The sequence below is a fragment of the Salvelinus fontinalis genome, chromosome 8 (genome assembly GCF_029448725.1).
Source record: "Salvelinus fontinalis isolate EN_2023a chromosome 8, ASM2944872v1, whole genome shotgun sequence".
NCBI lineage: Eukaryota > Metazoa > Chordata > Actinopteri > Salmoniformes > Salmonidae > Salvelinus > Salvelinus fontinalis.
Genome location: NC_074672.1, coordinates 40,074,949 through 40,087,782, shown reverse-complemented (window position 1 = coordinate 40,087,782; position 12,834 = coordinate 40,074,949). Strand labels below are relative to the sequence as shown.

Genomic DNA, 12,834 nt, shown 5'->3' with positions numbered 1-12,834 from the left:
CGTACCAATCTGTGATACAGCCCGACAGGATGCTCTCGATTGTGCATCTGTACAAGTTTGGGAGTGTTTTTGGTGACAAGCCAAATTTCTTCAGATGAATATGGTACAATGATAAATGAATTGAGGAAACATATTTTGGAAAAGTTTGTATTGTAACCACATACTTAGGCAATAATCAATCATTTTTTATTTTCCAACAGTCCCTCACTGTACATTGGCTTTGTCCTGCTATTGTGATGACTCAATCCAAAATAATGATGCGCTCCATAGCTGAGGAGAGAATGAGTCATCATTTCTCCACCCATGCACATACAACAGCCTCATTTGACTCATTGTTAAACATGTTTACATGATTTTCCCTTCCTCAGTTCAGGGAATGAGAAGGCTACTTCATTGACCGAGTCCTGTCAAAAACACAAGGCAGATAGCAGCACATATGGGACAAGACAAAAATGGTGGCAAGATTAAAGGTTTCATGGTGGAGAAAGATACTGAGATATGATTAGACTGGTGTTGAGAAATATACTGAGATATGATTAGACTGGTGTTGAGAAATATACTGAGATATGATTAGACTGGTGTTGAGAAATATGTCAGTTGTATGTATAACCAATGTTCCATAAGTGCAATGGCTTAAGAAGACACAGTACAGTGAGCATTTACAGTAATATCCAGCCACAGTACAGTGAGCATTTACAGTAATATCCAGCCACAGTACAGTTTTCCAGTAATATCCAGCCACACTAGTGTTCCAGTAATATCCAGCCACAGTACAGTGTTCCAGTAATACCCAGCCACAGTACAGTGTTCCAGTAATATCCAGCCACACTAGTGTTCCAGTAATATCCAGCCACACTAGTGTTCCAGTAATATCCAGCCACAGTACAGTGAGCATTTACAGTAATACTGTCACGTTCCTGACCTGTTTTCTGTTAGTTTTTGTATGTGTTAGTTGGTCAGGACGTGAGTTTGGGTGGGCAGTCTATGTTTTCTATTTCTATGTTTGTTTAAGGGTGACCTAATATGGCTCTCAATTGGAGGCAGGTGGTTTTCATTTCCTCTGATTGAGAGTCATATTAAGGTAGGTGTTTTCACACTGTTTGTGGTGGGTGGTTGTCTCCTGTGTCTGTGCCACACGGGACTGTTTTCGGTTTGTTTGTATGTTCGTTCTTTTATGTAGTCAGTTTCCCTGTTCATGCGTTCTTCGTGTTTCATGTAAGTTCGTCGTCCAGGTCTGTCTACGTCATTTATTGTTTTGTAGTTTGTTAAAGTGTTGTCGTGTTTTCCGTTTTTGTAAATAAATATTATGTCGAATTCGAACGCTGCATTTTGGTTCAATCCCTGCTCCTCCTCTTCGGATGAAGAGGAGGAGGAACGCCGTTACAAATACCCAGCCACAGTACAGTGTTCCAGTAATATCCAGCCACAGTACAGTGTTCCAGTAATATCCAGCCACAGTACAGTGTTCCAGTAATATCCAGCCACAGTACAGTGTTCCAGTAATATCCAGCCACAGTACAGTGTTCCAGTAATATCCAGCCACAGTACAGTGTTCCAGTAATATCCAGCCATAGTACAATGTTCCAGTAATATCCAGCCACAGTACAGTGTTCCAGTAATATCCAGCCACAGTACAATGTTCCAGTAATATCCAGCCACAGTACAGTGTTCCAGTAATATCCAGCCACAGTACAATGTTCCAGTAATATCCAGCCATAGTACAGTTTTCCAGTAATATCCAGCCACAGTACAGTGTTCCAGTAATATCCAGTCATAGTACAATGTTCCAGTAATATCCAGCCACAGTACAATGTTCCAGTAATATCCAGCCATAGTACAGTGTTCCAGTAATATCCAGCCACAGTACAGTGTTCCAGTAATACCCAGCCATAGTACAGTGTTCCAGTAATACCCAGCCATAGTACAGTGTTCCAGTAATATCCAGCCACAGTACAGTGTTCCAGTAATATCCAGCCACAGTACAGTGTTCCAGTAATATCCAGTCATAGTACAATGTTCCAGTAATATCCAGCCACAGTACAATGTTCCAGTAATATCCAGCCATAGTACAGTGTTCCAGTAATATCCAGCCACAGTACAGTGTTCCAGTAATATCCAGTCATAGTACAGTGTTCCAGTAATATCCAGCCATAGTACAGTGTTCCAGTAATATCCAGCCATAGTACAGTGTTCCAGTAATATCCAGCCACAGTACAGTGTTCCAGTAATATCCAGCCACAGTACAATGTTCCAGTAATATCCAGCCATTGTACAGTGTTCCAGTAATATCCAGCCATTGTACAGTGAGCATTTACAGTAATACCCAGCCACAGTACAGTGTTCCAGTAATATCCAGCCACACTACAGTGTTCCAGTAATATCCAGCCATTGTACAGTGAGCATTTACAGTAATACCCAGCCACAGTACAGTGTTCCAGTAATATCCAGCCACAGTACAGTGAGCATTTACAGTAATATCCAGCCATAGTACAGTGTTCCAGTCATAGTACAGTGTTCCAGTAATATCCAGCCATAGTACAGTGTTCCAGTAAAACACAGCCATAGTACAGTGTTCCAGTAATATCCAGCCACAGTACAGTGAGCATTTACAGTAATACCCAGCCATAGTACAGTGTTCCAGTAATACCCAGCCATAGTACAGTGTTCCAGTAATATCCAGCCACAGTACAGTGAGCATTTACAGTAATATCCAGCCATAGTACAGTGTTCCAGTAATACCCAGTCATAGTACAGTGTTCCAGTAATATCCAGCCATAGTACAGTGTTCCAGTAAAACCCAGCCATAGTACAGTGTTCCAGTAATATCCAGCCACACTACAGTGTTCCAGTAATACCCAGCTACATTACAGTGTATTGTATACCAAGCCATAGTACCGTGAGCATTCACAGTAACTACAAAAAGAAAACCAGCCCCGTCGCAGACCCCGATGTCTTGCTCCCAGACAAACTAAACAACTTCTTTGCTCGCTTTGAGGACAATACAGTGCCACTGACAGGGCCCGATACCAAAACCTGCGGACTCTCGTTCACCGCAGCCACGTGACCAAAACATTTAAACGCGTTAACCCTCGCAAGGCTGCCAGCCCAGATGACATCCTTAGCCGCGTCCTCAGAGCATGCGCAGTCCAGCTGGCTGGTGTGTTTACGGACATATTCAATCAATCCCTATCCCAGTCTGCTGTTCCCACATGCTTCATGAGGGCCACCATTGTTCCTGTTTCCAAGAAAGCTACGGTAACTGAGCTAAATGACTACCGCCCCGTAGCACTCACTTCCGTCATCATGAAGTACTTTGAGAAACTAGTCAAGGATCATGTCACCTCCACCCTAACTGACACCCTAGACCCACTCCAATTTGCTTACCGTGCCAAAAGGTCCACAGACGACGCAATCGCAATCGCACTGCACACTGCCCTAACCCATCTGGACAAGAGGAATACCTATGTAAGAATGCTGTTCATCGACTACAGCTCAGCATTTAACACCATAGTACCCTCCAAACTCGTCATTAAGCTCAAGACCCTGGGTCTCCACCACACCCTGTGCAACTGGGTCCTGGACTTTCTGACCGGCCAACCCCAGGGGGTGAGTGTAGGAAACAATCTCCACCCCGCTGATCCTCAACACTGGGGCCCCACAAGGGTGCGTTCTCAGCCCTTTCCTGTACTCTCTGTTCACCCATGACTGCGTGACCATGCACGCCTCCAACTCAATCATCAAGTTTGCAGATGACACTACAGTGGTAGGCTTGATTACCAACAACGACAAGACAGCCTACAGGGAGGAGGTGAAGGCCCTCGGGAGTGTGGTGTCAGGAAATTAACCTCACACTCAACATCAACAAAACAAAGGAGATGATCGTGGACTTCAGGAAACAGCAGAGGGAGCACCACCCTATCCACATCGACGGGACAGTAGTGGAGAAGGTGGAACGTTTTAAGTTCCTCGGCGTACACATCACGGACAAACTGAAATGGTCCACCCACACAGACAGTGTTGAAGAAGGCGCAATAGCGCCTCTTCAACCTCAGGAGGCTGAAGAAATTTGGCTTGTCACCAAAAACACTCACAAACTTTTACAGATGCACAATCGAGAGCATCCTCTCGGGCTGTATCACCGCCTGGTATGGCAACTGCTCCGCCCACAACCGCAAGGCTCTCCAGAGGGTAGTGAGGTCGGCACAACGTATCACCGGGGGCAAACTACTTGCTCTCCAGGACACGTACACCCCCCGATGTCACAGGAAGGCCAAAAAGATCATCAAGGGCAACAACCACCCGAGCCACTGCCTGTTCACCCCGCTATCATCCAGAAGGCGAGGTGAGTACAGGTGCATCAAAGCTGGGACTGAGAGACTGAAAAACAGCTTCTATCTCAAGGCCATCAGACTGTTAAACAGCCACCACTAACATTTAGTGGCCGCTGCCAACATACTGACTCATCTCAAGCCACTTTAATAATAAAAAATGGGATGTAATAAATGTATCACTAGTCACTTTAAACAATGGCACTTTATATAATGTTTACATACCCTACATTACTCATATGTATATACTGTACTCTATACCATCTACTGCATCTTGCCTATGCCGTTCGGCCATCGCTCATCCATATATTTATTGCCTATGCCGTTCGGCCATCGCTCATCCATATATTTATATGTACATATTCTTATTCATTCCTTTACACTTGTGTGTATAAGGTAGTTGTTGTGAAATTGTTAGATTACTTGTTAGATATTACTGTACGGTCGGAACTAGAAGCACAAGCATTTCGCTAAACTCGCATTAACATCTGCTAACCATGTGTATGTGACCAATAAAATTTGATTTGATTTAATACCCAGCCAGAGTACAGTGTTCCAGTAATACCCAGCCATACTACAGTGAATATTTACAGTAATAAACAGCCCACATGGTCATACAGGTTCTCTCTATGGGCTCTGGACACATACTGAGCCATATATAAAGCCAATCAGGTATAGTGAGCAAAAATAGTCGGAGGATTAGAGGCTTGGGGACCATGAACCCCATGGCGGGTGTGTGTCCTGGAGAGAAGAGGGGCAGGTTGGCCAAGCTGGAGCCTGGGGAGAGAGGTGGGGCAGGTTGGCCAAGCTGGGGCCTAGGGAGAGAAGAGGGGGCAGGTTGGCCAAACTGGGGCCTGTGGAAAGAAGAGGGGCAGGTTGGCCAAGTTGGGGCCTGGGGAGAGAAGAGGGGGCAGGTTGGCCAAGCTGGGGCCTGGGGAGAGAAGAGGGGGCAGGTTGGCCAAGCTGGGGCCTGGGGAGAGAGGAGGGGCAGGTTGGCCAAGCTGGGGCCTGGGGAGAGAAGAGGGGGCAGGTTGGCCAAGCTGGGGCCTGGGGAGAGAAGAGGGGGCAGATTGGCCAAGCTGGGGCCTGGCGAGAGAGGAGGGGCAGGTTGGCCAAGCTGGGGCCTGGGGTGAGAGGAGGGGCAGGGGCCTGGGGAGAGAGGAGATGCAGGGGCCTGGCGAGAGAAGAGGGGGCAGGTTGGCCAAGCAAGGGCTTGGGGAGAGAGGAGGGGCAGGGGCCTGGGGAGAGAGGAGGGGCAGGTTGGCCAATCTGGGGCCTGGGGAGAGAGGAGGGGCCAGGTTGGCCAAGCTGGGGCCTGGGGAGAGAAGAGGGGCAGGTTGGCCAAGCTGGGGCCTGGGGAGAGAAGAGGGGCAGGGGCCTGGGGAGAGAGGAGGGGCAGGTTGGCCAAGCTGGGGCCTGGGGAAAGAGGAGGAGGCAGGTTGGCCAAGCTGGGGCCTGGGGAGAGGACAGGGCAGCTGGGAAGAGGACCACATGCTGAGCCATCTTTGCTCAAGGAAGTAAGATGAGCGCAAGCCTTGCTATTTGTATTTGAATACATGCTAAACAAACAGACCAGTTTGTCACACATTTTGGCTATCTTTAGGTTGTCTCTATTGTTGTACAAACACTACAGCTGTAGACTACTAGAACTTTAGAATACCAGCTACTTTGCCTTCTGAGATGAGAGGAAGTTTCTGACACCAACAGATTTACAGACTGAGGCCAGGATCCCCCGCGGTGTAATCACCTATTATTAAACGTACCCTGCTTTCTAGATAAACCTATAAGAGCATAATCAAAGGTTATTAGCTGGTCTTACCAAAAGACTGCAAAGTAATCTGGACCATGTCTCCCTGTCAACTTTGCCATATGGTAATGATCTACACCCCCGTCTGCTTACACATGAAAGAGACATTTACATTTTAGTCATTTAGCAGACGCTCTTATCCAGAGCGACTTACAGTAGAGACTTGAACTATGTCAACTCTTGAGCAAGTGCTTGGTGGTGGCAACTTCTATTGCTATTCATTCATGCCAATCTAATACAAATGTGAAATATGATTTTAATCTATTCCCTAGCTTTTGTTTGGATTTGACTTCCCAGGCTCATGGTAGAAAGGATCTATTGGAAATAAAACCAGTGAAACAAAAGTCAAGGTAAAAAAAAATATTTATTGAAAAACGTATAAAAATATTTTAACAATTTACAATTTGGATGAAAAAACGAAACAAGCCGCAATCATACAACTAGAGGGGAAAATAAGTTGATGCATGTAACAGACATTTCATCCACATCAGACAAATACAGTAACAAAAATTGTTATCAGTAGATGTTCAATGTTACATTAAAATGGAAGTGCTTTGAAGGTTATTTACACATATACAGACGTCTGCTCAGAAGATTTTAAACCATAAATATGGTCAAAATACATTTAAATAATCTGTGGGCCCCTTCAATAACCGTGGAATGAAATATACAGCCAAAATTCTCTTTAAATAAATAAATAATTCCACGTAGCTCAAGTGAAAGAAAACCCACAAATAAATATTATTCACAATGGCCTCATTGCTAGCCTGTTATGCGAAAGACACAGATACATGTTTACACACAAACAAAAGAGCAGGACATTTAGTGTTTCAGTGTGGTGCTTTGCATTTCAGTGTGCATTAACATCTGGATGAGTGGTAGCTGTGAGGACAGGAGTTAAAAGCTCAGAGGTGGATGCAGGAAAGTGAGGTTTTCGGGTTCTTGTTTGCACCATATGAGGTTGTCTTGTTGCTGTTGACATTGGAATATGCCATAGGCTTTCCTGATCTATGCCTATGAGATAGGAAATAAAGCCTTGTAATGTATTATTTTATTCAAGTATTTCCAGGGTCCCAACAATCTGACTCACACCAAAGGCGTTTATAGATTTCCTTCCTCTGACTCCCACTCATCAGTGAGCAAGAACAGAGTACAGTGGCTGGCTGATAGCTAGTTATGTAACAAAGACTGTCCACTTGTTCATGCCTTCAGCAGAACAATCACATGGGTAGGGATGGACTCTTTTCTGGTGAACATAGTCTCACACCACAGCCAATATTATAGAGCAAGTCCTTCGCAAGGTTGAGAATAGCTTTCGCTATTACAAGTAGCCATTAAGGACTTTGGTTTTCATGAAGTCCAAAAGATGCGTGAACAGGTGGGGTCTGGCCACAAGAGAAAGAGGGAGAGATTTAACAAAAGTCATCTGTAACTTCATTCTGTATAACATATGTTGTGTTTCAGTGTACAGCCACATCAGTCCTCTGGGTGTACCACTAGTCACTGTCAGTGCAGCCATGCAGTCACTGGGCCACCACGGTGGTGAAGGCAGTAGGCGCAGGACTGATGCTGTGCAGTCTGATCTTGTTGCTCTGCTCTGTAGAGGACACTGTGCTCTGCATCCACGGGTGATTGATGATGTCCTCAAACGATGGCCTCTCAGCAGGTCTCATGGACAAGCACAACTTGATCAACTGCTGGCACTCTGGAAGAACAATTGGGATAAAGGTCAGTCAGTTCTTAGACTGGACACACAATGGCTAACTATCCACTGGTTTAGGTTTGAGGTTTTGTTTAAGTTATTTGGGCTCACCTGTGGAGATTCTTCGTCTGAAGAGCACCTGGCCTCGTACAATCTCCTCGTCCTGCTCGAAGGGGATATCACCACACACCATGTCAAACAGCAGGACACCCAGAGACCAAACTGTGGCTGACCGCCCATGGTACCGATGGTATTTGATCCATTCTGGTGGACTGTACACTCTAGTGCCTGTGGATATAAAGAATAAGAATGATAGTTAAATTCAATGAGGTGTCTATTTCTACAAATAGATGTTTTATTTTTAATTTGACCTTTATTTAAATAGGAACACATGCAATAGAATCTGTTCAAAATGGACAAGTATAAAAATAAAAGATTGGGAAAACATTTAATAAATGGTGATATTATGGATTATAAACAATAGCTGCACCTCCTATTGGGGCCAGGTGACAGTGAGAATGACAGGTGTGTGTGGGAGGAGAGTCAGGTGACAATGTTTACAAACTTTGAGTTGTAAAAATACCCTTTTCCTCCAAAGGGTGGCGCTCAAAGCAACACATTCCGGAAACCATTAAAATGGTCTACCGTTAAAGTCTATCAACTGGTATGCTTACCGTCGAAGTCGGTGTAAACAGTGTCTTTGAGCAATGCCCCGGATCCAAAGTCAATAAGATGAATTTCGCCCGTCCGAAGATCGATGAGGATATTTTCGTCCTTGATGTCCCTGTGTACAACCCCACAGTTGTGGCAGTGTCGCACGGCCTCAAGAACCTGACGGAAAAAGTTCTTTGCCAGCTCCTCTGATAAAGCTCCCTTCTCAGTGATGAAATCAAACAGGTCTTTGCCGTTCTCCGGTCGTTCCATGACAATAATAAAGCTGTCCGGTCGCTCGTACCAGTCCAGCATTTTTATTACCCCCCGAGCTCCATTCCCAACTTTCTTCAAGAGTAGAATCTCCATAGGGACGCGAGAGCCATTGGGCTGAAAATAAAATAGAAATATGTTTAATTTCTGGAGACAATAGTACAACATATGATGAACAACTACCACTTTGGTTAAACTTGCTAAAATGCTCAACCAAACGCATCCTTACCAATTCACCCCAGTCCGAGACCCGATCCTTGGCCACATGTTTGACAGCAACCTGTGAGAAAGAAAAAAATCCAACATGAAATTACACGAGAAAACATGCATCGATTAACGGACTAACACGTTAAATATTTTAAAGAATGCGAAAGGAAAAAACTACTAACCAGTGCTCCATCTGAAATTCTCGTGCCTGAATACACTGTGCCAAACCCGCCACTTCCCAGCACAGCGCCGACCTGGTAAACCTTATCAAATGGCTCCCTCTCCTTCCCTGTAAATATAGAAGAACATAAGGTTAATACAAACCTTCAACCTAGTGTAATGTGACATGGGTGAATGCAAAGCATCGAAATAACAGAACAGGAAAACGACTAATTAAAATATAATAACGTTATTGCGAGCCCAGCTAGATATAGCAGCTAGTTAGCAAGCTAACATTTAACGTTAGCTAGCTATAGCGAACAACAAAAGCGTAATCTAACCTTGGTGAATTTGAAGCTGGATTTTCGCCGGCATATCAACGGTGGAGATATGAGCGAATGAGTTTAATTTCGACAGCAGCATTCCTGTAATCCACGAAATTTGTGATTTATTCTACAAATATTCCGTCGTGGAATACAGTTCCACTATCCGGCGTGTGATCCACGTTGTTGTAGCTGGGAAAAAATGCGTCAGGAATGCTCTCTAATCCGGATCTCGTGAAGACTCGTATTTGATCCTTGACCATAAATGCTTCGGTATCCAGTGAGTGGAAATAACGACTAGCCCAATGATAAAAATGACTATCAACAACCTCAATAGTTGTAAACACTAAGTAAAATTAAAAGAAAACCAGCTCCTAATGCGTTGCGTCGCTAAGACACCGGCTCCTTGAATTTGAGTAAGGGCAGGGGAAGGACAAATATATATCTATAGTAAATGGGAGTAGCCACAAGGTCGATCGTCATTCTTTTCTCCGCCCACCAGTCATTCTCCACCAATGGTAATTATTATAGACTATCCAAACACACGTCAATCACAGAATTAAAAGAAAGAAAAGCCTAACCGGCTAGACTAGACGTGGCGGGAATTAAAACGCGGCAAAATAAAGACACTTTATTTTTTTTATTTTTTTACCGCACTTGGGAAGGAAATACAACTAGAATATCTACATGGGAAAACTACCCTTGTATGCGAGATGTAGTCTGCACGGGAATGTACGGACGGTTACTGTTATAGAGTTATTATGTTGCATGCTTTAGTCTTTGATGCAACATAGTTTTATAAGAACATACTTTTTTTGTTATAAAATGAACTGTTGTTTACATTATACTACATATCCGTTACCCCAAAAAGGCTATGCCAGAGTTGGCTTAGCCTACATCCATTATGGAATATAGTGTGATCCTAATGCAATGTTATGCAGCGAGATTTCAGTAGATTTTTTGGGTCTAACTTTACAAAAATGCTTCATTAATGTTGTGTTGCAAATATGTCTTCTGTCGCAGGGATATAATGTAGCTCATTCTGTATCAGTTCATCAAGAACTTGGGTCTATTGTATTAATCCCACAATATGCTATAGCCTATTATTTTCACTTCAGGACAATGCAGTGTATTGCCTATTCGAGGTGAGAACTAACCTATAGTTTCTATTTGAATTGGCGAACAATAGTGGTCTACTCGATACTAAAGCGCTATGTATAATAGCCGCATACCATGCATTCTTTCAAATTGGGTGGCCTCGTTTTTAGTCGGTTGCAGGATGTGGGAAACTCGAGATAAAAGACATCCATTTACCCCCTCCCTCTGGAGCCTTCTTTTCCCGCGCAGTACATCATTGTTTGAACGCCCTCCTCTCTCTCTCACTCTCTCTCTCTCTGAGTTATGGTTTGTTTGGCTATTCAATGACATGGTTGACTATATTAATGATACTATCAGGCTTTGATATGTAAAAGTTTATCTGCAACATATTTGGTCGTTTTGTGCCATATGGTCATTGAGTCATTGCAAATAGCCCTAGGAAAAGCTCCTCAAACAAAGAAAACACTTTTAAATATAACATCAAATAGGCTATATATATACAGGTAACTGCCCAAATAAAGGAAACACCAATTATTCATTTTTTTAACCTTTATTTAACTAGGCAAGTCAGTTAAGAACAAATTCTTATTTTCAGTGACGACCTAGGAACAGTGGGTTAACTGCCTTGTTCAGAGGCGGAACGACAGATTTTTACCTTGTCAGCTTGGGGATTTGATCTTGCAACCTTCCGGTTACTAATCCAACGCTCTAACCAATAGGCTACCTGCCGCCCCCCAGTGTGTGTTTTAATAGGGTGTTGGGCCGCCATGAGCCAGAACAGCTACAATACACTTTGGCATAGATTCTACAAGTGGCTGGAACTCTATTGGAGGGATGTGACACCATTCTTCCACGATACATTCCATAATTTGGTATTTTGTTGATGGTGGTGGAAATTTATGTCTCAGAAGTCACTCCTGAATCTCCCATAGGTTTTCAATTGGGTTGAGATTTGGTGACTGAGAAGGTCATGTCATGTGGTTTACATCGTTTTCATGCTCATCAAACCTCTCATTGAACACTCGTGCCCTGTGGGTGGGAACATCGTCATACTATACTGGCATAGCCATGGTAGCCAAAATAATGGCCCGCCCAGCATTTTTATGCATGACCCTAAGCATGATGGGATGTTAATTGCTTAATTAACTCAGGAACTACACCTGTGTGGAAGCACCTGCTTTCAATATACTTTATATTCCTTCATTTACTCAAGTGTTTCCATTATTTTGGCAGTTACCTGTATATATTTATACATTTTAATTTGCTAGTTTATTTTTTACAAAGAGGGAAGAAACAAATGTGCAGACATGGCATTGTAATAAATAATAATTATGTAATGACACTGGTACAGTGTTTAGGCTACTCCTTTGTTTATCAATGCAAAGCATTGATGCGATCCATTCATCAATGCCCTGGACTGCTTAAAAAGTTTTGTTTTACCAAAAATGATTTTTTAGAACAGCTTATTTCTGCTTATGGAATGTGCAATAACCTGGAACACATAGGCCTTTCTAGGCCTACTACCTGAAAAGGATCTCATATGTGTTACAACTTTTATACACTTTGGTGTAGGCCTATACTGTTCAGGTGACAGGGCAGATAGCAGGGACTTTAATCTTATTTCATAGTAAATTGGCCAGAGGATGCGTTAATTAATGAGTGTGAACAGGGGTGTGAAAAATGAGCTACAGGAGAGCAATGAAATGCCAGTGTAAAGTTCGCACTTCTCAGTGACGATACTAAGGTGCCCGATCAGCAAAGTTCGAGTGACAGCAACATAGTGCCCCACTGTCTTTTATTAGCTGCACTTGGAAGCATGCATTATTCCAGCTGCCCAGTTCAATCATCCAACTCGTGGGGTGCCATTTGACAACATTCTATTCACAAACTCTGCTCTGATATTAGCCCTGAAAGTGACAGCTTTCTCACCTCCGTAGGTCACTCTGGGCCAGACACTGCTTTCTGCGACAGGAATGGACCGGGGAAAATATCATTCCTCTGTGGAATAGGCCTACAGTACGAGTCCTCTACCTACTGGTTTGATAGCAAATAAGAAACAACTGCAAGAAACGTTGCTTCCTTTTTTGGTCCAAAGGAAAGGTCACAATTTGAATATTTCTCAATGTATTTTTTGTGATTGTGAATATTTGTATTTGGCCTTGTTATGTAATTTCCTCTTTATGCAATATAGATGCTGCAAACCAAATAGTTATACCATGACTCCAGAGCAGGAACCTTTTGCTCTGTTCTGCCCTGCACTCCACCCTCAGACAATCTAATGACATT

At 43.5% G+C, this 12,834-nt stretch overlaps 1 protein-coding gene across 1 annotated transcript; it reads right to left on the bottom strand.

The window, feature by feature from the left end:
• Positions 1-6,480: 6,480 nt before the first annotated feature.
• Positions 6,481-9,884, bottom strand: LOC129861231 (serine/threonine-protein kinase pim-1-like). The gene is made up of 6 exons (XM_055932459.1): positions 9,469-9,884; positions 9,151-9,257; positions 8,991-9,041; positions 8,512-8,878; positions 7,949-8,125; positions 6,481-7,840 (listed from the first exon to the last, which is right to left on the bottom strand). Exons 1-6 carry the CDS (start codon positions 9,548-9,550, stop codon positions 7,659-7,661), a joined length of 966 nt encoding a protein of 321 aa, XP_055788434.1. The 5' UTR covers positions 9,551-9,884; the 3' UTR covers positions 6,481-7,658.
• Positions 9,885-12,834: the final 2,950 nt, after the last annotated feature.

Bases quoted from the DNA above. Each gene is read 5' to 3' on its own strand.
- LOC129861231 (XM_055932459.1), bottom strand. From the start codon at position 9,550: ATGCTGCTGTCGAAATTAAACTCATTCGCTCATATCTCCACCGTTGAT. The intron at 9,042-9,150 runs GTTAGTAGTTTT...TCTTTCTCACAG, and splicing joins GAATTTCAGATGGAGCACTG to GTTGCTGTCAAACATGTGGC. The intron at 8,126-8,511 runs GTAAGCATACCA...TTATATCCACAG, and splicing joins TGTTTACACCGACTTCGACG to GCACTAGAGTGTACAGTCCA.